General features: G+C 33.2%; 1 protein-coding gene across 6 annotated transcripts in view; it reads right to left on the reverse strand.

Moving 5' to 3' along the window:
• RNF19A (ring finger protein 19A, RBR E3 ubiquitin protein ligase) overlaps positions 1–25451 on the reverse strand; it is a 56507-nt gene that overhangs the window by 21934 nt on the left and 9122 nt on the right. For 3 of the 6 annotated variants that reach the window (XM_031947057.1, XM_031947054.1, XM_031947056.1), the window contains exons 3-4: positions 10721–10868; positions 1045–1812 (exon numbers count right to left, since the gene is read on the reverse strand). In XM_031947057.1, coding sequence (XP_031802917.1) covers positions 1045–1664 — 620 coding nt within the window. In that variant the 5' untranslated portion in view covers positions 1665–1812; positions 10721–10868. The remainder of the gene's footprint in view (positions 1–1044; positions 1813–10720; positions 10869–25451) is intronic. The other 3 variants (XM_031947055.1, XM_031947058.1, XM_012541749.3) reach the window with 1 other exon arrangement.

The raw sequence follows: 25451 nt of genomic DNA on the forward strand, positions 1-25451 counted from the left end.
AGTTAATGCAAACAAATATCAAAAAATATATATATCACAGTAAAGAAAACTAAATCATGTAATTCTTTGGCATATAAATTGTTACTGAGATCTGAAAATGGGGTATCATGATTAGTGGTTTAGTTAACAAAAAATTTTAACTGACATGTCAGATTTAGATTTCATGACAGTTCACTATCAATCTACTGTATATGAAATTTCTTCAAACATAAATGTGGACCCAAAGACCCAGATTAAGAAATGCCACGCTTGATTTTATTTTTAATTTACAATGAATTATAGTAAACATTTAATATAATTTAAGGTATTTTCAACACACAATAAGTGTGTTATATTTTCAATACAATTTTAAAATTTAAAAGCTTTAAATTTTCTTTCATTTTTACTGAAAAAAATCAAACATATAAAACATTAAAAAACACAAAGCACAAAATTTTACTTTGATGTATTTCTATTTGAAGGAAACTATACTATATAGATACTTAATAGTAGCATCACTGCCAATTTAAAAAATTGGCCAAACTTCATCCTCCCATCTTTTGTGGTAATTTAAATACAAACATTTTGTTACTTTGTTTTACTAGCATCTCCTCCTGCATTCTCTATCTTCCACTATTGAAATTCTTTCTAAATTATATTGATTATGTAAGGAACCTTGAGCTTTTTATCTTTTGATTAACTTGGGAGTTACTGAAATAAAGCTTTTTGTTCATTTCAAACAAAATAAAATCTTAAAAAGTGATAGTCTTGGGGAAGTTAGATAGTGCAGTGGATAGAGCTCTGGCCCTGAATTCAGGAGGACCCAAAGTTCAAATCTGTTCATAGACACTTAATGCTTCCTAGGTGTGTGACTCTTGACAAGTTACTTAACCTCAACTACCTCAAAAATAAAAAGGAAAAAAAGCTGAATTCAAAAAGTGATAGTCTTTGGTGACTATTTGCATCGCATATTATTCAGCAATTTTAATTTCATCCACAGAAAAATTTAATGCAGCATGTAAGAAAAACAAACAAAATTCCCAATAGTACGTAGTATATTCTTACCCACAGTCTGGAGCTGGGCACCACCTACAGTCTGGGTCTGCAACAAGCCACCGTCTAAGCATAAATTCTTCATATTTTTCCATCAAGATATGATCACTTAATATCAAGCGAATATCATGGGGATTAAATCTTTCTGTGCATTCTGGGCATCTGATATTAACTCTACTTTCAGAGATTTCAATTCTCAGATATTGTCGTAGGCAATCCACACAAGATCTATGATGACAGGTCATTATATCAGGAAATCTTTCTTTAGAATGCCGCAAAAGGCATAAAGGACATTCCATAAACTCTCCATTTTGTTTGCTGTTGATAATTGTTCCATTGTCATTAGAGGTATATGTAGAGAAAACTGTGTTCTTATCAGTACATATTTCAGAATGTATACTTTCAATACTTGCAATTCCATCTACCCCGCCATTGAGATCCCTTGATTTACGTTTGGTATCCTTTTTCTTCCTAAATAGAAATGACCTAAAGGACCTTTTTTTGGGTGCCTTTTTAACAGAAGGCAAACTCACAGACGAGGCAGAAGATTGAAGGTCCCGATCTGACCCCATCTGCCGATGCAAACTCATGTCTAGGATACTCATTATAACTGAATCAAAGTCAGGGTTCATACATAACCCTCATCATATTTAGTAATAAGTTTTATTTTTCTTGTCTCTGCATTAAGATTTGGCCATGATGTGAGATAATCCTTCTTAGTTCTTGCTGAAGAACCTTCACAACAGTTTTAATTTCCAAGCGATTGTTCTTATAGATGTTCTGTAGGAGGAAAAATAAGAATTAGCTTAATTTTTTTGAAAGGCAGTCACTGGTTATCAAGATTCCATTGCTGTAAATCAAGTTCTGGGCTAGAAAGATTTCTTGCACTATAAGTCATTGTGTGTGTGTGTGTGTGTGTGTGTGTGTATACGGGCTATTTTTATGTCTATTCACAAGATTATGAAAATTAAAATAAAATATTTGTATCTTCCCCAAAAAGGAACCCCAAAAATGAAATAAAAAATAAAAACTATTAATAAAATTAATTTAAGTCCTGCTTTGTTTTAAAAAAAGTAAGCTATAAATTCTTTAATGCATTATTTTAAAGCCAGTCTTTTCAATGAATAGTTAAGAAATGAAAAAAAAAAATGAAGAAATCAAAAACAGCCTTTTTAAAAGCTCCTTTAAATTAGAAAAATCTTATTTATAAGCTATTGCATTTTTTGATATTTAAAGTAGAGTATTTATAAATATTATATGTAATTCAATCAAAATACCAGCTAATAGATGAAGGGGAAAGTTCCAAAATTCTTTGAATAGTTTATATTTCCTCTGGACACATAAAATTTTCTATATTGTCAATAAATTCTTACAATTTTGGTTGTTTTCCAGATCTGTTAATTTCTAGAAATACTTGGTAAATATTATCTGGTGTGAAGCTAAAATTAAATAGAAGACACTATATAAATTTTCTTAACTTGAAATCCCATGCTACATTACTTCATATGATCCCTACAATAAGATTATGAGAAAATAAGAAAGATAGGTTATTATCTTTGTTTTACAAATAAAGAAACTGGAATACCACCAGTAAAAATGGAAATATGATGAAAATGGTAGATACAATAAAGAGGATAAATTTTTTGCTACACCTTCTGAGAAAATAGAGGGTATAAGAGGCAGGGTAATAATGTAGTAGATCTAGGGCTATATATAAGACTAGCCTTTGGAGTTAAGACCACTTGGCATTCAAGTCTTGTCTCAAAATCATAATACTTTTGTCATCAAAGGCTACATGCAATTCTTCAAACCTATATTAGGTGGGATGGGGAGAATTTTGACACATCATTCTACATGCTGGTGACACAATCCTCTTGCTTTAGAAGTTTAAAATACCCTCTGTTTAAAGGAATCATATTGATTTTTATTTAAAACGAATGATTTCGACATACTGATGGAGACAGGCTATGAGAAAAATCAAATTTCAACATAATCATAGGGAACTAAAATCAAATAAAACCACAAACTATTAAGGGCTTCAAGGGACCTTGGAGATCATCTAATAAAACCATTCATCGACTTTCCACCCCATTTTATAAATTTTAAAACTAAGAATCTGAAATGAAATGACTTGCCCATGCCCGTATAGCAAATCAATGATTGAGTCCACTTCACATCTCTCATGCTTTATTATTTTCTAAGAAGTAACAATATGATACGGGGCTATCCATAACCAAATGAAAATAACTTCTAATGAAAATGCTTACTTGGAATGCCATATTTAAAATAATAAGGATAGTTGAAACAAGAGAAAAGAATATACACTGGTTTCAGAAAAGTTAAGTGGCTAGCATGTAAGTATTTAAGCCAGGATTTGAGCTCAGTTCTACCTTACTCCAAATTTAGTACTCTATAGAAAAAGAGGGGATATGTGCATTTTCTCTTGTCACATATGAAGGCTCTTTCTAAAATCAGTTTATTAAAGTACCACTTTCTGAAATCAAGTTATGTCACATTTTAGAAATCAATTCAACAAACACTTATTAAGTATTATATGCCAGGCTCTGACAAAGACAAAAAAGGAAGTATCCGCCCTCAGCAAGTTTACATAGAGGAAAAAACATGTAAATAGAAAATTATATAGAAATATATGCAAAATAATTTCTAGCACTTTGAATCACAGGAGAAAAGATTGTCACATCCTTTCACAGTAGCAACAGTTCATGATGACTTCATCATAGTTTCTGAAGAAGAGGTGGAGAATGATAAGCACTCAAAGAAAATAAAATTGCCCTTCTAATTTTAAACTGTCAGCAATATTCCTATAGTTTCAAAACAAATTTTGGGTTCAAAGGTCCATTTGTACAAATACAATATAATCATCACTATCAAAAAAACAATCATCCCAGAAAAAAAAAATCTATACTTATCTATGTATTGATGTATTTATCTATCTACCTATAATTATCCTGAATTTCAGAATTATCCCATGATTTGGTCATCACCATTTTTCCAACTTTTGTTTTTATGAATTATACAAACCTTCCATACCCCAACTAGAAACTGCTTTCCTTACTATTCTCTAAATATACCAAATACATTCTTATATGTATATTGATAAATCCTTCATCTTCTCTGACTATCCAAACTGAATTCTTCTTCCTTCAAGGTCTATGTAGCTCAAATCTCATTTCTCTTATGACGCCATTCTTTGTAAAAACAAAAAAAAACCACAATGATCTTTCTCTCTTCTAAATTTATAACATACCATAATACAAAACTCTCTAATATATCATGTAATGGAGTATATAATGCTATATGGTTACCTGTTTGTATTATATCTTTATACTGAATTTAGTAAACTCTTGAAAGACAAGGACTATGCCCTACCCAAATGTGATATAATTCTCAATATCTAGCATGTTGCTGCTCTCCTCTAAGTATGTTCATAGTTCCTGAATGAATATCATGTATCTGAAATTTAATCATGTGAAATCCTTCATACTCTTTTGACATATTTAGTAACTCCACAAAAGTGTTGTTGCTCTGATGCTTCCTTATGGCATAGAGATTAACCAAGGTTCTTTCAAAATGTCAGCCGAAAGTTCTGTAAGATTCTTTTAAGCTGGGAGATTGAAAATAGCACAATAGGAATAAATAATATAGTATGTTTTTTCTCTCCCAATGCCCAAATTCACCATATCCTGAACCCCAACCCTCCAAATCACCAAATTAATTTATAAAATGTATTGGATCATCAAACATTACTGAAAAAACACCCACAGCTGAAAAGAAAATTTGGCATTCGAACACAAGATTCAAGAGAATAAAAAGATAAACAGGAAATTAAGTTGAAAGATGAACATACCAAAAAGAATCTCACAATAAAAACCCATTATAGTGATAACGATATTCAAGAAATTACCTAAAAGAAAACTATGCCAAAACATTTACAAGCAAAACTTCAGAGGCAAACACAGGTTAATTATTAAGCAAGTGTTAGCTTTGTTTAAAAAAAAATTTAAATTGAGAGCACTTGAAAAAAATCATATTAATAAATGAGAGTCACAAAAGATACACAGGCAAGAAACTCTGAAAAGTAAATGGACCAAACTCTGAAAAGTAAGTTATCTTCTAAATACTCATGAAACAATAATACTAAAAGTTGTAAGGTTTTTAAAAATAAAAGAAAATATAAGGCCTTTTGTAGTAAAAGTAAATGACTAAGATCAAGGAAAGAAAATTTAAAAATCAGAAGATTGCTTGAAAGCCATGACTAAAAAGGTTAAGATATCTTTCAAAGTCATAGAACTGTCCAGATCTCTTGAAAATAGCAAATGTGTAAATAAAAGAGAATCTACCAAATCTCCTGAAAGAAACTCCAAAATAAGAACTTTTAAAAACATAGTAACCAAAATCCAGAGTTTGTAAGCCAAAGAAATTAATTAGTCAAAAAAAAAAAAAAAAAAAAAGAATTTAAGTACCAAAAAGCCAGGCAGAATAATAACCAATTTAATGGAAGTTGTATGATATTTCACAAAACTATACCACTGGACTTTCAACCAAGAATAGTTTAGCTGTAAAACTATATAAACCTATAGAGAAAAATGGACCTTTAATTATATAATTAGTAAAAAGTGTCAAATTCAAATAGAAATGGATTCTTGTGGACTCCATAATAACTTAGAAAAAAATCACATTATTTGTATTATATTGTCAAAATTGTGGTAAATACATCTCAAGAGTTTCTCTGGATTTGATACTTCATATATTGGACTTCTCAGCATTCCTGATGAAAAGCCCAGAGTTTCAGAGAAATTGAAGTACAAAACTAGAAATATAAAGAATCATGGAAAAATTGTTTACATTCAATATGGAGAGATGATACACATATCCACTCTGAACTGTATTATCATTAGGGGTCACAGAATCTAGTTAGACTGATGCGCTGGGAGGAGAAGTTAACTATGAGCTTAAAAAGAAAGGAAATGGAGAGAATAGGAATATATTGCATGTTAAAGTGACAGCAAAATTAGGATAAAATTAATTTTTCCTTTCATTCTTAATCAGGATGAGATGGGTTGAAGGGAGAGATTTTTGCTAACTGAAAATTTATTAAAAAAAAAAAAAAAAAAAAAAAAAAAAAAAAAAAAGGTTAAAAAACACCATAATTCTACCAAACTGGAAAGTTTTTTAAATACAGTCCTAGAAGACTGTTGCCTGAGGACAAGCCTACCTAATTATAAAGAGGTTTATTCCTACTAACTCAAGTTATGAATTCTTTGGTCAAAGTCAAACAAAAAACACAAAAAAGCCCTCAGTTTTATGAAGGCCCCTCAGTCCAGGGAAGGTTTTTTTCTGTTTCAGCAGTAACAGCAGGAGAAGAATGATGGCATAAGAACGGAGGGTACGAAGTACAATTCAGTTTTTAGACAGCTGTAAACATTAATTTTACTAATACTGGTTCTATCCAGTAATAAAATGCCTAATTATTTAATATCTAAATGCCTAAGAATCTATCTCAGTGTCCAGATACCTACCTAAATAATTAAGTGCCCACCTCACTAAGTACTGAAACAGGAATTTAGTCTTACAGTTGTTTTGTCCTTCATTTTGAAAGAGGACACAATGTAATGTCTTAACTAAGTGTGAGCCAGTCATCAGACTCACTAGATTCACTCTCTCTTCCAAAGTCATCATTGTAGGAGCAAAGCAAAAGTTAAGATGACTGGTTTTGGCCTGGGATGCAATGAATGACCTTGAATCAAGTGAGTCAATTCAGCCATCTTCATGGATGCTGGAATAAATTTTTCTTATCCATCCATTTCACCAAGACATCCCCCTAACTTAAAACCTAGTTAGTGACCCTTAACCTGGTTTAGCCCAGGTTTACAAGGGTATCTGATGTGATTGCTATAGCTTTCTGGAACCACAGAAAAGAGTTAAAATGCCAGAAAGACATCAAAAAAAAAAAAAAAAAAAAAAGAGTAGCCCTGTAAAGAGCTCTAAATCCTTAGATCAGAGGTACTAGTCCTCTTTGAATACTCATACACCCCAAAACCTAATTAAATGATTACCTAAGTACCAGATGCACTGTCCCTAAGTACACTATTACATAAGTAATTCTACCTATTTACCCACGTAAATACCTAATTATTTAAAATACTTGATATTAAATTCTTAGTATCTAAGGTCCTAAGTATCCATTCCCCCAATACCTTGATCCTAATTACTGGTTTGGTATATCTAATTATTATCTAATAAATATTAAATTGGGCAGGTAGATGGTGAAGGAGTTAAGAGGAAGATTCATCTTCCTGAGTTCAAATCTGCTCTCAGACACTAGCTATGTGATCCTGGGCAAGTCACTTAACCCTGTCTGTTTAAATTACTCATCTGTAAAATGAAATGGCAAATCACTACAGTATTTTTGTCAAGAAAACTTCAAATGGAGTTATGAACAACAACTACTAATGATAATAAGACATAATTACATAATAAATGCCTAAGTCCCTAGTTTTCTATATATCTTTGTAATTAATTACCCAAGAACTGATACCCCACATAAGATCAGCTCTTTTTTCCATGACCAACACATACTGACATTATCAATCTAAGTGGAACTAAAAGACAAGGAAGTTGAGACTAAATTAAAAGATGGGTCCCAGATTTAGTTTGTAGATACAAATAAGGGAACTATCCCAAAAGTAACCATGAGACACTTAATCATCTTCTGTTCCTCTTAAGCATGGGCAAAAAGAGTATTCTGAAGATAACTGCAATGAATGTTCCAACATCTGTTTCAAAAGATAATGAAGCTATGAAGGCCACAAAAATTAAGTCAGAATACACAACTTAATAGCAAATCACTGATGCAAAAGTGGACATGGGAGTATAGTTAGCAAAAAAAAAAAAAAAGTTGTAAAATATGGTTCTGGATCAGAAAACAAGATACCAAAAGTTTTATATTATTTCAAAAGCCTCAAATTTTCTTATGATGCACATATTCTATAAGAAAGAGTAAGAAATCACTAAATATCACCAAAAACGGACATCCAAACTGACCAGAAATAGTTATCTGTGTCAGAATCACTTTTAATGTCTTCACCGTCACTATCCTCACCCCCACCACCAGAGTATCTGTTTCCTAATTTCAGCTTTACAAAATGCTTTACACAATCATTTCATTTGGTTTTCAAAATATGCCTATAAAATAAATATTACTAATTTTTTTTTTTTTTTTTTTTTTTTAACAGATGAGGAAACACAAGTTTCTAAGGAATGATTCAAATCCAGGTCTTCCTGACCCCCTAAGTCCATCACTCTACTGTATCACCTATATCATTTGTACCACCAGATTGTGTATACACAGACTGCCACCTTAATTAGACAAAAGGTTAAAATAAAACAATAAATTGAAAGGATAAAGTTGAGATAATATAGTGTGGAATTAGATTAGGTAATACTACTGAACAGAGGGAAATGGGTAAAGGAAAAGACATTGATGAGATTACCAGGTATACATAATGCTTAATAAAGATTTGTTGCCAAACTATCACCATTTCTCACATCATTTTAAACTGATAAAAAGCAAGTGCCAAAAGAGTTCAAAAAATGTGTAAGCACATGATCTCCTTACCAAGAGGGGAACTCAGCAACCAAAAAGAAATAACTAATGGAAACTCATCTGCAAAACTATACATATATTCCACAATATTTAAGTTGTCAAGAGAATACAAATAGCCAACTTTCAAAGGAAGAAATGCACACAATATACAATAACATGAAATAATACTCCAAATCATTAAAAAAAGAAATGCAAAAGTATAAAGTTGAGTTTTCACCACACAAAGATGACAAAAGACAAAAACAGTAAATATTGGAAAGGCTATGGAAGTTACCCTATTTTGTTATTGAATATCTGAATTGGGCCAACTGTTATGGGAAACCATTTGGAATAATAAATAATAAAGTTACTACACTATGCTTTACCCTTTGAAACAAGTGATTCCATTACTAAGCAAAGTCAGACAAGTAAAGATGTCCTATTTATTTAAAAAATATATAGAAGCATTTTGTGTGTGTGTGTGTGTGTATGTGTGGTAGCAAAGAAACAAATCAAGTGGCTATGGAATGATTAAGGAATCAGTGAAGAAATTATGATATATGAATACAATGGAATATTATTATTCCTTGGGAAATACCTTAAGAAATCACAAATATGAAGAATTCAAAGAAACCTGGAAAGACTTGTATGAATTGATCTAGGATAAACTGGAGAATCAAGAAAAAAATTTTTTTTTGGTCATTGAGTTTTTTTATGCCAATCCATTTTTATGTCATTTTATTTTTAAAAACATTTTCCAAATGTTTTCAACATTCATCTTTGTTAAACCTTGTGCTACAAATTTTTTCCCTCTCCTTCCCCTTGCTCCCTCCTCCCTTGATAACAGGAAATCTGATATAGGTTGAACAAGTACAATTCTTCTAAACATTACTTTCACATTCATCATGCTATGCAAAAAAAGAGGAAAAAAATAAGGAAATTAACAACGACGGTTAAAAAGAAAAAACTCTCTTTATTTCAATTACTATTCAGTCCCTATAGTTCTCTCAATCTGGATGTGGATGACACTTTATTGGAATTGTCGTGAATCACCTCATTCTTGAAAAGAACCAAGTCCACCACAGTTGATCATCACATAATCTTCCAAGAAAACAATTTATACAATGATTGCCATAATGTAAAGGAAAAAAAATGGAAGATGTCACAACTCTGACAAATACAAAGACCAATTCTGAATTCAGAAGACAGTGAAATACTTCTACTCTCCTATTTAAGGAGAAGAGGTGGACTCTAGATAGGTGTAAAATGAAATTTATGTTGTCTAAGAAGGCCAACATTTATTTCACTATAACTTTATTATGAGAAATGGTTCTATTGGGGGACGAAGGAAGGATAGTACTGAGAAATGACAGCAATGTAACGTATCAACAAAACATTAGAAAAACCACTAGAGAAGGGAAAACAAAATTCCAAAAGCCTGACATGAGTCCAAATTAAGCCAGATCATCTCAAAATTTTCAGGGATAAAATGTCAACATTTCTATACTATTTTCACCACTAATATCAGCAGAAATTACACATGCATACCCTAATATCTCAGTATCCGGTATACCAGATGAGGAAGTGGAAATGGCACAAAAAAACTGAGACAGGAAGAAAAACTGAACTATATAAACACACAGAAGAAATCCATGTTGGAAATAAAAATTCTTAAAGTATTGTGTACATTTCCCGGATATCTGAAGAGGGGAAGATATAGATGATTTGGGGAAAAATCAGATATGGCAATATAACTGAAAGAGGAATATAGTTCAATAATTGAGTCTGCCTTCTTATCCCTCTAAAATATTAATGAGAATGATCAATACATACACACACACACAAACAGGATTATCTGTTATGAAAATGTCAAAAGAAAATGCACACTCCACTGTGCCTAACATTCACTGGTAATTTTTAAAAAAACAGTATTTGATTCAATGGAATAAAATGCACACTTTAAAGGTTTTTCTCCAAAGTGTCTCCCGTATTACAAGATTCCCTGAAAGATGCAACAAATAAGTATATTTAACAATCCTCTGATTATCAAAAGAGGCATAAAACAGGGAGACACATGCTCACCAAAGGTGTTTGCCACTGTCATGGAGGATGTCCAGCACAGAGTCCAAATGGAAAGGAATTCTCTATGGATGGTGAAGTTCTCCAGATGCTCCTGTTTGCAGGTGACATTATGCTGATTACATCAAGCCCGGGAACACTGCTGAGCCTCCTAAATGAGATTCACAATCACTCAAGAGTTTAGCCTAACTATCCACAGAGGGAAAAGCAAGTGGATGGAGGATTTTTATTGTTCAAATTATTAAATATAGTTGAATAGAAAGACCATATAACTGGTCCATCAGTACCTATGTCTTAGAAAGGCATCATACAAAGATAAAGAGCTAGACCCAAAACTGAAGAGGTGCAAACTCATTGTTTAGATTGCCTATGGGAAACTGAATAATGGTTTTAATAAACGTAAACTTCTGCCTGAAACAAAACTCAACACCAATATTTTAGCAATTATGCTATGTAACTTTGATTCTTGGAATATCCATAGCTTCTGAACAATCAAAATTTCAGCTTACACAAAGAGTAATGGAGAAATACACTATGAGAATGGGTAGAATGCATCATGCTTCCAATAAGTAATAATAAAAAAGAAACCTGGTAAAAGTACATGGAGATATGACTAAAAAAGGGGATAGATTGGTTATGTAGCAAAAAGAAGGATAACAATGCCATCTGCATGCTGCACTAGTTTCCTATATAGTGTTTAGAAATCAAGAACAAAGCACCGCATATTTTAGATGGATTTCCTCTGGAAGATTTACAGGATATGGAAAAGAATTATGTGAAGCATGAATGGATTGTGATCTGTACCACTGGATGAAGTACCTATGAGACACAGATGAATTACAAAATTGCATTACACAATTTAAGAAGCCCTGGGAAAAGTACAAATTTAGAAGCATTTCTAGCAAAAATGGCTAAACAAAGCTTAAGTTTTTCAAAGATTTTTCACATATTAAAAGCATTCCCTCCCTTGAAATATCTATTCCTATTTTGTGGCTTCTTTGAAAATCCTAAAACTACTTATTCTGTGTCTTTAGGACTAATGCTAAATCTCTAAAGAACCTGCCATTAAAGTTGTGGGCTGGACAAGTAGACAAGACTTTAGACTCATGTGAATAGTTCAGTATCTCAATCTGTCTATAAACTCAACCCGTAAAACTGTCCTTCCCCTTACTTTCTCTTTTTCAGTGCACAGTGCAATTTTCAAGTTTGAAACTTTATACTCTTTGCTTTTCCTCATTACAATTACAATTACTTGCCAAATCTTATCAATTAATTATATATATATATATATCTTCTATATTTTTCCCCCTCTCAAAATCATGCTGCCACAAACACCATGGCTTAGGTACTTTCATGTCAATCTTTTCTCTAAATTATTATAACGACCTTCTAATTGGTCCCAATATTTCCCATTTCTCCTCTTCCATTATTCTGTCAGAAAGTTGCCAAAATAATTTTCCCAAAATACAAGTTTGAACACATTACTCCCTACTCAAAAACCTTTAGTGATTTTCTCTTGCCTTTGGGAAACTCCACCCCTCCCCCAAAAAAACCCCCCAAAAATCCCTTATTCTGGAATGTTAAGCCTTCTGTAATACAGTTCCAGCCTTACAGTAAGTCTTATCTCTAAGATTCAGTGTGAAGCAGAAAAAAGGATATAGCTAAGGATATAGCTAAGATATAGCTAAGAAAACTTGGGTTGAAATCACTCTTTTGGCTCAAGCTAGCTGAGTGACTTCTCAACTTAAAATCAGTGTCCCAGGCAATTCCTTTTAGACTATATAACTCATACTCAATTAGGAATTACTTACACACAGATCCCTCCTCTGAAGTCACAGTTTAGATAAAAACAGACAAAATCACAAGGATACAATTAAATGGGATAAATAAAAAGCAATCTGAGGAAAAAAGTCATTTCCAAAAATAAAGGAGGTAGGATGTTGAGCAAGAAAGCCTTTGTATAGGAAATAGGTGAAGAACCTAAGAATTTTAAGAAATAAAGATGAAATGGGATATATTTTAAGTTTATTCAGGTCCTGGAAGGTATAAAGAAAGGAACTAGAAAACGAGTTAATCCCCAAGCTGGGAAAATGCCCTTATCGTGTCATTTCTATCCACAGGAATTCTCTTCCTTGCAGACTCAATTCAAACATCACCTCCTTGATCCCTTAAGTCTAAAAGTCATCTTCCTCCTCAAATTGTCCTATGGTTCTTTGTCAGAATCTCTCTTTTGCCATCACATTTTATTTACATCTTATTTATTTGTACATATTTCCTATTTCCCCCATAAGTATATAAGATTCATGTGAACAGGGACTTTAAAAGCATGGTATAAAGGAAAGAATGCTGCTTTGGGAGTCTAAACTTGAATCGAAATCCTGCTACATGATTGTAAGGAAATTAATTCAATTGACTAGGACTAGTTTCCTCATCTGTAAAAGGAATATGTAGGAATGTGGAATATGTAGCCTCTAATATTTCAAGATCTAAATTCTATGTATGAGGTAGAGAAAAGTAAAGTACTGTAAGGTTTAAGGAAGAAGGTCATCATCATTACAAAAGGAGGATCAAGGGGCAGGTAGATGGAATAGTGGGTAGAGCACCAGCCCTGAAGTCAGGAGGACCTGACTACAAATCTGGTCTCGGACTCAACAGGTCCTAGCTGTGTATCCCTGGGCAAGTCAATTAACCCCAATTGCCTCAGCAAAAACAGAACAAAACAAAAGGAGTATCAAAGAAAGTTTCATGAAGGAGAGAGTACTTGAGCTGGTCTTTAAAGCACTGGACTAAGTAATCAGGAAGCAGCCAGGCTTAGTTGATTGAAAGACTCAGAAAGATGGTTTAAGGAGAAAGCTTGTTTATTACCAGAGAATACAGTGGAGATAAATGCCTCGGGAGTAGGGTGGAGGGGAGAAGGGATTGAGGGGGATGGGAACAAGGGTGCAGTTAGTGGGGGATGAAGAACAGCTAACAGTGGTTCAGAATCATAGTATGGGAGATGACTATGAGGATACAAATAGGTTAATAATTGAAGAATTCAGATAGGTCATCCCTGACTATAGAAATCTGTTCTGAAGTTTACTTGTCCTAGCTGTGTGTGGCTAGAAAAGGAGTGGTGGAATGGTGGTAATGAAGAAAGCAAGCCAGATCCTGTAAAGTGGTAGGTAGCCAGAGAAGATGAGTTCCTGGAGTTTGACAAAAGGGCTTGGGCAAGGCAGCAGAAGTTTCAAGAGAATCTGGACATTCCACTTATACCTTCTGAATAAAATCAGAGGACACACAGGCAAAGAACAAAGACACAGGAGAAGTACAGGGTGTATTTAGAGCAGGGGTGGGCAACATCTAACCTGACATGTATAAGGCCCTCAAAACATTTGCTAAGGCAACTGCAGGAGATGGTAAGCTGAAAGCTAGGTACAACAACCTCCTACTGCTTGAATTCTATAAATTGATAATTTTATATGGCCCGTGAATGATGCTATAAATATCCAAATTGTCCTTAGCAGGAAAAAAAGGCTATTGGATATGTGAAGTGAATTAAAAGAAAGGAATTGAGGATGACAAAGTTATAACTGGAAAGTGAGTATATCCTTGAAGAAATGTGAATTAGGGTGAAGGGGAAGAAGAAATTAATATTGGATTTTTACTTTGGCTATAGTAAGATTTAGATGCTAATGGAACTATAATTCAGAATCTCAAACAAGCAGCTTATGATGAAGAATTAGACTTCTGAAGAGATCAGGGCTCAGGATGTAGACCTAGGAGCTATCTGCATAGAGATAATAATTGAACTTGGAGAAGGGATGAAAAAATTTAAAAAGAAAAAAAAGAAGGGGGGGCTGAGGACAGTATATCCACAATTCATGGGCATGACAAGGATTATGAATGAGTATAGATCTGACAAGTAAAAGAACTAGAAGAGATGTGTGTGAGAGTGAGAAACAGCAGGCAGGCAGAAAGTAACCAGAAGGTAGTCAATAAGGGGAAGAAGAAATTAATAAAAATAATAATAGCAGATAACATTTATACAGTGCTTACTATGTGTCTGACACTGCTCTAAGCATTTTATAATTATTATTTCATTTGCTCTTCCTAACAATCCTAGAAGTGGGGGTTATTATTACCACCATTATACACTTATGGAAACAGACAGGTGTTAAGAAAAAGACTAAGACGAGGCCAATAAAATTGACAATAAACAGATCACCGTTTTAGAGATCACATTTTGGAGAACTGTTTCAGCTCTCTTCTACTTATGAGAAAGGAATAATCAGTGGCACTGATTATAGATGGCTTTTTTTTTTTTTTAAAGGAATTTGACTCAGAGAAAACAAGGCATCCCCCCTCCCCCCCACACACAAGGTATACTTAGAAGATATAGTGGGGTCTAGGAAAATTTTTTTTTTAGTATAAAAAAGACTTGAATATACACAAAGACAGTGGGAAGGCAGGAGGAAGGGAAGGGAATAAGAATTTAATATAGTCCTTTATGTGTCAAGTATTGTACTAGGTGCCTTTTAAAAAAAACAAATATCTCATTTGCATTGTACAACAATCCTGTGAAGTAGGTATTATTCCTACTTTAGAATTGAGGATACTGAGGCAACCAGAGGTTAAGACACTTGCTCAAGCTCATTATGTGGTTTGCAGTACCTGATACCAATCAGAACTTAGGGATTAACTGATTCCAGGCCCAGGGCTCTAACCACTGGATGAAACAACCGCCAGGACTTGTACAACAAAAAAGGCAGTTTCAAAGAAATCTGAAAGGACTAACATAAATGATATAGGGTAAAGTGAGAAGAACCAGAAGAAACTGCTGTCAAATCATGCCTCCCAAAGACACATACTGCCCACCTCCTGACAGATGGATTCTAGATGCAGAAAAAAAAAATCTAACACTAAAATGGTCAATGTAGGAATGTATACTGCTTAATTTGTTATACAAAGGTTTTAATTTTTCCTTTTTGCAACCGGGAAGAGGGGGCTTGGGAAGGAAAGAAAATAAATGCTAATTGAAGGGAAAAATAAGTCAATCAAACACCATCCTCTTCCTTAGCTAATATTACAAAAACCATTTTTGTTATACCAATATATGAAATTTAGTACACATAAGCACATACAAGTTTAGCATAAATTTAGCATCTACAATATAAAAAATACCAATGTACATAAGATTCAGAAAACCAATTAGAACATAAAAGGAATTTAGTTATGAATTTGGGTTTTCTTCAAAATCCTACCCCAGATATCTATGGATTAGATCTAACAACTAAAGAATCATCTTCTCTCAGTATGGACATTTATTCTGAACTGCAGTGGAATTGGAACATAAATGTAGTTTCAATCAATTTGAAGCTATGATAGCTTTAAAAATATTTATGTTCAACTGAGTATGACAGTCAGGTTTTGAATTTAAGTTATAAATCATCATTTCAAGGAGAAGTCAGTTTTTTTACCTTCAAAAATATCCCATTTTACAGTTTGGCTAAAGATGATTTCATACAGATGAAAGTAAGATAATATTTGTGTTTATATCATAATCATAGGAATTTTCAAGTCTTTAATAATTCAGCTACCAATCATTCCCTTTCTGATCCTGAGGCAAGTCTATGCTAGATGCTGGTTCAATGGGGAGAGGTTGGGAATGTTCAAAATAAAAGCATCTCGAGAGGCAATGGACACAAATATATCCATTTATGTAGTAACCTAGAATTGCTTGAAGTGCCATAGGCTTCTGTCCAGCAATTGATATCTCTGTGTGTGTGTAACAGATATATAAATATTATATAATTATCTCATATGACATAATGAGAGAAAGAAAAAGAGAGATCTGTTTTACTTTCCAAAACAACTTCTCCAAGAAAACAGAATGATTACTCAATAATCATTCTTCAATTCATATCCAATTTTTTAAGAGGTAAAGGAGATATAAGAAAAGCAATATAATGGCAGTGGAGGGAAAAATTACTCAGCATAAAAAGAAAACTCAGCTGGTTATCCTGGTTCTAATATCTATTAGCAGTTATATTATTTATTAAGATAAGATAAAAATGAACAAATAACCAAGACATAAAAGGAGGTATATCATAAGCAAATCAGAAGAACATGGAACATATTACCTACTGGATTTATGGATAAGAATTATAAATACAAAGTAAAATAAATTTGATTATGTTAAATTAGAAAGGTCAGTACAAATAAATAGCCTAAGATTGGAAGAAAAGCAGAAAACTGGGGAGAGAGGGAAATTTTATGTACAATTTCCTGGCAATTATAGGGAACTAGATATCGAAGGATGCTCATCTGGAAAATAACCTAAGTTTCTAACAAAGCAAAATCAGTATAGCTAGAAGACAACAGTCTGTCATGTCAACACAGATAAAGAATTACTATTTCCCTCAAAATATAGTACAAAGACAGAAAAGAGAAGGCAAATTAATAAGATTCAGAAGACACTGATGTAGAACTCAAAATTTAATTCAATGAGAGATGAAGTTGAAAAAACTAACTCTTCAACAGGAAAACCTTGTAAATAGCCAGGAGTACATAACTGTTTCTAAGCCCATCCTTCTTAATCATCCTGATTCTGTTGTCAGGGACACTACCATCCTTCCAATCGCCTTGTTTAATTAATAACATCACAGTTACCTTCAACAGTTCCCTCACCCTTATTCCCATCAATCAATCAGCTTCTGGGTCTTGTCTTTCTGTTTCCACAACTTTTGCATCCGTTTTCTCTCAACTCACAAAGCCACTAATTTTACATCAGCACCTCTTGCCTACACTATTGTAATAGCTCTTACATTAGTCCCTCTAATTACAGTTTCTTCCTTCTCCAGTGCATTCTTAATATAACTGCCAGACTAATGTTCTTAAAGTTCAGTTCTGACCATATTTTCCCCCATTCAAGAAGTTTCAGTGGTTAATCCTTCTAAGAATAAATTCAAACTTCTCCGACATTTAACAGCTTTCATAATTTCATTCCAATCAGTTTTTGCAGACTAATTTCAAATTACACCCCTACACACACAACCTATTTCCTGTACAAGACACATTTTATAGTCTCTTTTTTATAGGTTGTGTTCCATGTCAAGAATGCCATCCCTTCAGACCTCTGCCTCTTACAATTGCTAGTTCTCCAAACTTCAACTCATAAGCTCATTGCTGGTCTACAGGGATCTTCAAACTATGGCCTGTGAGGCAAATGCGGCAGCTGAGGCCAATTATTTCCCTCATCCAGGGCTATAAAGTTTGTTTATTTAAAGGCCCACAAAACAAAGTTTTTGTTTTTACTATAGTCCGGCCCTCCAACAGTAAGGACAGTGAACTGGCGCCCTATTTAAAAAGTTGGAGGACCCTTGACTTAGATATTAGCACTTTCTCTCTTCCTCCAAGTAAAAGAAAGTTTTTCTCCCAAAAACAACTTCATATGTATTTTATATCTATCTTAATTGTTTATATGTTGCTTCCATTAGTATAGAATGTAATTCACTTGAAAGCAGAGCTATTTTATTTTGTCTAACAGTGAATAGTATGTATGAAGGAACTTAACTGCTTAATTAATTTGGAGCAAAGAAACGGTATAGGCAAATAAGGTTGACTATGTTAGGATAATGGAGTAAAACTGAACTGTTAAAAAACTGTACTGATATGAAAAAATAATTAACCGGCTTCAATGTAAGTAAAACCAAGCTTAGCAATTATAACTATATGTTAATGGGCCAAATTCACCGATAAAAAGGAATTAAACTACAGAAAAGATTAGGAAACAAACCCCAAGAATCTGATGCTTACAAAATATAAGCCTAAAACAGAAGAACTTAAGATTCAACAGGAGTTGACATAATGATTGAGATAAAGCAAAAGCAAACAGGAAAACTATATTACAATTAAAAGTACTATATTTATCAAAATGAAACAACATCAATATTAAATAACTATGGACAAAATATCAGGACAATAAAGTTTTTAAAGGAAAACTGAATTAGATTTAACATTTGTCAGAACAAATTAAAAAAAATAAAGAAATTAAAGGCTTGAATAAAATGCTGAAAAAAATCCCCTTGGATTTTAATAAGAGAAGCCTTCTGAATGGAAATTTCAGAGAATAAATAGATAAGCTATGTATCTATATTCTTAGGTTCTGGTGGGACTTTAAAATTGATCATGTGCTCTAGCACACAAAATCAAACGAACAAACAAGCCCTCAAATGCTCAAAAGAGATTTTGTGATGACATTTACATGGATTATCTCAAATGATAAAGTTTTTTATTATTATTATTAAAGCCTTTTATTTTTCAAAACATATGCATGGATAATTCTTTGACATTAATCCTTGCAAACCTTGTGTTCCAAAATCCCCCTCTAATCTCCTGGTTCTGCTCATTTCATTTAGCATTACTTCATGTCAGTCTCTCGAGGCCTCTCTGAAATTATCCTGGTCAATGTTTCTTACAGAAAAATAATATTCCATAACATTCATATACCACAACTTATTCAGCCATTCTCCTGTTGATGGACATCCACCCAGTTTCCAGTTTCTTACTACTCCAAAAAAGCTGCCAAAAATATTCTTGCACATACAGGTCTCTTTCCCTCCTTTAAGATCTCTTTGGGATATAAGCCCAGTAGAAACACTGCTGGGTCAAAAGGTATGCACAGTTTGATAACTCTTTGGGCATAGTTCCAAATTGCTCTCCAGAATGGATCGATTTGTTCACAATTCCACCAACCTCATATCAGTGTCCCATTTTTCCCACATCCCCTCCAACATCCGTCATTATCTTTTTCTGTCATGTTAGCCAATCTAAGAGTAGTGATAAAATGATGCAGTTTCTAAACTAATTATGCACGTGCAAATCTTGTCCAAGTCATGTCACCAGTATGTCTTAAGAGTAGCTATCCAATGTTTTTAGGGGTTTTCAGCATTTTCTTGTAATGCTGAGAATACCAAAGTACTTCTTCACCAGTTATCCTTTCCTCTTACCATATGACCAGCCTATCTTTTCCATTATACATTTCTTTTTTTTGATCTTTTATTCCATTTCTCCTCCTTGTCTGTAATATGCTGCAACCCACTCACACTCAATCTTACATCTTTTCCTTTCTGCGGCTGATAGTCATTTTCAGTCATTTGGAAAATTACAATTCAGAATCTAGTAGCCATACAGTGTCAAAAGAATACTGGTATTAAAAAGCAGAAAAGTTTATAGTTATTTAAAAAAAAATTGTTAATTTCACAGATACCATATCGAAAATTCTGAGTCAAATACAATCTCAATTCCCAAACTAAGAAGAAATAAAACAGAGAAAAAGACTCACAAGATCAATAACTAACAAATACTGATGCAAAATTTTTCAACAAAAGGCTGGCAAAAAGACTAGAACAATATATTCTAAGTATTCATTAAGATCAAGTTAAATTTATGCTAAAGGGGCAGCTAGGTGGGGCAGTGGATAGAGCATCAGTCCTGAAATCAGGAGAACCTAAGTTCAAATCTGATCTCAGACACTTAACACTTCCTAGCAGAATGACCCTGGGCAAGTCATTTAACCCTAAATGCCTGGAGGGGGAGGGGAAAGGGGAATTTATGCTAGACTTCACCTTTCTCACACCAAGACTGATATCTTTTTATATATGCAAAAATAATTACTACATCTAAATATACATGAAATATTGATATGTAACATTTATATAATGCCACGTATTTATTTTTCATTCATTCACATCAAGAACATAAGGTTAGCCCAAATATTAGGAAACTTTTAAATTTTAGACCTGTGATTTTATTATTATGAGCAACTCCCAGGGTGAACTCCCTGGGAACACTGAAAAGTTAAGTCACACATTATGTGTGGGAGGAAGGATTTAAATCAAGGATTACTTCCTGACTTCAAAGGTAGGAATCTTAACTAAACTATTTCTCAGAAAAAAAAAATTAGCATGGAAGTAACACAAACAGATACAGAGAAGGCATTTGTAAAAATTGCACTCATTTATGTTAAAAGCCCTAAAAAGCATTTAAAAAAAATCTTTCCCCTTAATCTGATAAAAAGCATTTTTCCTAAAACCAAAAAGTAAGCATTATTTGTAATGAAAAAACACTGACAGTTTTTCCAATAAAATCAATGATCAGTTAGTGAACAAGAATTTATGCGTGCACACTTATGATGTACTAGGCACTGTGCCTAGAAGGAAAGCAAAATGATGGTGCTTTCTCTGAAGAAGTGCAAATTCTAAGGAGGGGAGACAACATGCAAATAACTATGTACATAAAAGAGATTTACAATATAAATGTAAGGCAAACCTTAAAGGGAAAGCATCAGCAATTGGGAGGACTGGGAAATGTCTTCTAGAGAAAGAGGAATTTGAGCTAAGTCCTGAAGCCAAGGCAACCAGGAGGCAAAAATAAGGAGGGTGAGATATGACAGACATCCAGAGAAATGGCATGGAGAATGGTCATGGAGTATCATGTGTGAAGAATAACTAGTCAGCCAATATAAGTGGAGGAGTTTAGTAAGGAGTCAGATTATAAAAGGCTTTAAAAGTCAACAGAAGTTTTTATTAACTTTCCCAGAGTCAATCAATTCCATGCCTGGAACTCAGTCCAATGTCCAAGTTCCAAGTTCCAATGCACTTGGATTTGGTAAACAGATCTATGTTACCTGACCATGACTTCATCCTTCTACATATTTAATCATATACCTATTTAATCATATTTTAGGCTTTGGCAATTTTAATTCATCTATTTGGTAGTTATTCCATTCCCCAAATAATTTCAGTTGTTCTTTTTTTGAACCCTCTCACCCTGAGAATGGAGTGTAACCATAGCTTTTTAAGCCTACTGATCAGTCAAGATAGTGTTGGTTCAGTTTTCAGTGATCCTCCCCCCTTTTATTTTAAGATTTAAACAGTTTTTTTTAAAATATGAAATGAGACTTTTGTCTGCTGGTCTCCAAGTCTCTGTGACTCTTTCTCTAGATAAATATCATAATAGTAATGTGTTAATTATCTGACAATTTTTAGTAGAGCATAATAAACGGATTTATTACCTTATTTAAGAGATTACTAGGCAAACTGGAAAATACAAAAACTATGGGAAATGACAATGATGGAGGAACTAACCACAGGAAGGTGATTCTACTATAGGTGGAAGTTGTGAAATGATCCAAAAATACAAGAAAATAGTTTGGAAGTATATAAGAAAAGTGACCAAAATTTTCCAAGCCCTCTAATCTGCTTATTTATTCCACTACTGGGTATATATTTCTCAAAAAGTCAAAGACAGAAAACATAGGCCCAATTATTAAACAATTAAATCTAGTATTCTTTGTGGTATACAAAAGAACTGGAAATTAAGTAGATATCTACTGATTGGGAGAATAGCTTTTTTAATTAATAGTATATCCTTTTGATATTGTCTTCTTTCTAGGTTTCCATGACACTATTCTACTGTGGTTCTTCTATCTTTCTGGTGCTTTAACTCAACTTTCCTTTACTAGATCTCCTATCCTATGCTCTCTCTCTTCTTCTATACTTTTTCACTTGATTATCTCTATTCTCTCTATGCTGACAATTTTCAGATCTATCCAGTCCTAACCTCTCTAATCTTTTCAGATTCCCATTTCCAAAAGCTAATTCCATTCAATAAATTTCAGTGGCCCCCAAACAGCCCCCAGAATCAAATATAAGATCTTGTTTAGCATTCAAAGACTTTCATAATCTGCCCTCCACCCCTCCTTTCTAGTCTCCTTATGCTTATGCTTCTCCCACCCCGAATCTCTAATACATACACATATTTTCCTCTTTCCAGTGACGATGGTCTTCTTGCTGCTTCCTGAACAAGATAAACTATCTTCTGATTGAGCATTTTCATTAGCTGTTCCTCATTCCTGTAATACCTCCCCCCCTCCCTTTATCTCTACCTCTGAGATTCACTGGCTTCCTTTTAAGTCCTAGCTAAAGTCCCAGACTAGAGGAAGCTTTCCTTAAATCCCTTTAAATGTAGTATCTTTCCTCTGCTGGTATCTCCAATTAATCTGTAAATAACTTGTCTGTATACAATTGTTTATGAAGTTGTCTTCTCCATTAGATTGTGAACTTCTTGAGAGCAAGGACTCTTTTTAACTTTTTCTGTATCTGCTTGGCATACAGTAGGTGCTCAATTAATGTTATTGATTAACTACTTAAAACAATATTAAGGAAAATATGGATAAAAGGAAGATGAATTGTGAATAACAGAAAACTTAACAAAGGCTGAGAAGCAAACAAATCTCCCTCAAAGCAGAAAGGTAGGGCACTCCAGAACACATATTGTATGCATCATTGCTTATGGCAATATCTGAAGTTTTGCTTGTTTTTTTTTTTATCACAAGAGAAAATACTTTCTGAAATGGGTGTTGAAACATGCCTGTGATTATAAAGACAAAATACATAAGTAAAATGTACTTAAAAGAAATTACCATTCCCAAAGCATAGGAACAGTTTTCCAAAGAATACAATCAATAACCACCTGACAAAAATGTTCAAAACCACTAGTAATTGAGAAATGCAAATTAGAAGAGCCAAGAGATCCTACACCTCAAATTTATCAAACAACAAAAAATGTTTTAAGATAGGCATGCTCATTTTCCCAAAAGATGTGGGAAAATTGACATGCTAATTTACCATCAATGGAACTGTGAAACTTCATTGGATTGTCCCTATTGTCTAACCTGGAGATTCTATAAACGGATGCTAAATTCCAAGGAAGTTCCTAGAAAGAAGATAGATTTGCTTAAAATGTTCATAGTGACATTACTTTAAAATTTGGAAACAAAATACATGTACAACTAGAAAAGTGTATGAGCATTATTATGTAATCTAATATGAGTATGCCATGAAGAATTCAAAGAAGTTTATAGGAAGATTTGTGTCAAGAGACAATTATAAAAAAACATTAAATGGAATAATATACATAATTATTATAATAATGTAAACAAAATTAACAGCTGCCAAAAATTTAAAAAATAAAAACTCAAAATAAATTCCACTGTTCAAATGCAACAATCAACAAATAGCATTGTCAAAATTACAAGACATTTCCCTTTTTATTAACAATAGTGAAAACAAATACTTTCAGGGAATATTTCTTTTAAGGCAATTTGCTTGGTTATTTATAGGCAATTTGTATCAAAATAAGTTATATCAATAAATTTTAAAATTTTAAAAATTAAAATGTATTTGATGCATCCAAATTTTAAAAAATTAATTAAAAAATATTTGGAAGCTAAAAAAGGCCTGGATTATTTAATTTTGTATTTTTAGGGATCTCTGTTCCCAAGTGGTACCAAAAAATCAAGCATGGAATACTACCAATCTCATTCTCTCATTTTAAACCTGCAAATCCCTCCCTTCCCCCCCCCCCCCCCTTTGCTTTGTGAATCAGGGGTATTAGAAATGCTCAGGTTTTTTCTAACTACCAAAAAAACCCTAGTGGAACATTAAAAAGTCCACGAGGTCACATAGAGTCAGATGTGTCTGAATGACTAAACAAATATGTTAGGAACTGTGCTAGATTGATAAGAGATACAAATGCCATGAACAAAGCAATCCCTACTCAGAGCTTAAATTCAAACTAGGGCAACATATAGAATGAATATAAAGTGGTTAAATAGCATTTGTGGGTATTTGGAATGTCTTCATAAAGAAGGAAGTGCTTAAGTTGCACAATTCTATGAAGTAGAGAAGTGAGGAAATGGTACATTCTAGGCACGACAGTACAAAGGAACAGGAATAGAAGGTATGCAAAGGTCAATTTAGACTGCAGTGTGGAAGAAGCAATAATATATAATGATGCTGGAAAGAAAGGATGGGGCAAAGTTTTAAAAGGAGGAATTTATATTTTATTCTAGAAGCAATATGAAAGCAATGGCATTGATTCAGGAGGCAAGTGACATGTTTAGATCTGTGCTTAAGGAAAATAATTGCGGCGATGGTGTGGGAGATAGACTGAAGAGAGACTTCAAGAAAGGAAAACTGGTTACTATTATAATTATATCTTCCACTAAAGTATTCCCCTCAGATGTTTTCAAACCATTTCTTGGGAGTAACCCCGAACTCAAAACACCAAAGTCTCAGAATATAAGGTCTAACAAGGTCCTGAAAACTAGAAAAACTACCAATAAAAGAACTGGAAATTGATTTGAGAACCAGGCTAAGTTCAAAGGGATTCAGGAGGCTAAGCTTTTTGGGGAAGCTCACACAATAAATACTTAAAACTATTCCTGAAACCAGAAAAATGTAACTTTTCCTATCCAATTAGAACTCTATATTATTCCATAACCTAGTTTACATCAGCAGCACAATAAGCTTCCAATCAGCAACTCCTCCAGAAAGAAGTAAAAGTTATGGCACAGTCAGATCTCTAAAGATGACAAACTGGATAAAGAAGGAAAAAGTAAACTTCTAGAGTCAGAAATCCAGCTTTACTAGAAAATATAAAAGCACTCTGTGACAGAACAGTAATATCATACATACAAATTAATCCTACCTAAATTGCATACAAATTAATGAAGTCTAATATATAGAATTTTAAAATATCAATTGTATTAAACAGCAACTCAATAAGAATAGTCTAAAAAGTACACTAATACTGATTGCTTAATATTTTGTAAATACAAAGAATAGCTTTTAGAAGAATACTGCCAAATATCTAAAAGAAGGAAACCAGGATATTGAGGTGACTACAT

The sequence above is a fragment of the Sarcophilus harrisii genome, chromosome 1 (genome assembly GCF_902635505.1).
Source record: "Sarcophilus harrisii chromosome 1, mSarHar1.11, whole genome shotgun sequence".
Classification (NCBI taxonomy): domain Eukaryota; kingdom Metazoa; phylum Chordata; class Mammalia; order Dasyuromorphia; family Dasyuridae; genus Sarcophilus; species Sarcophilus harrisii.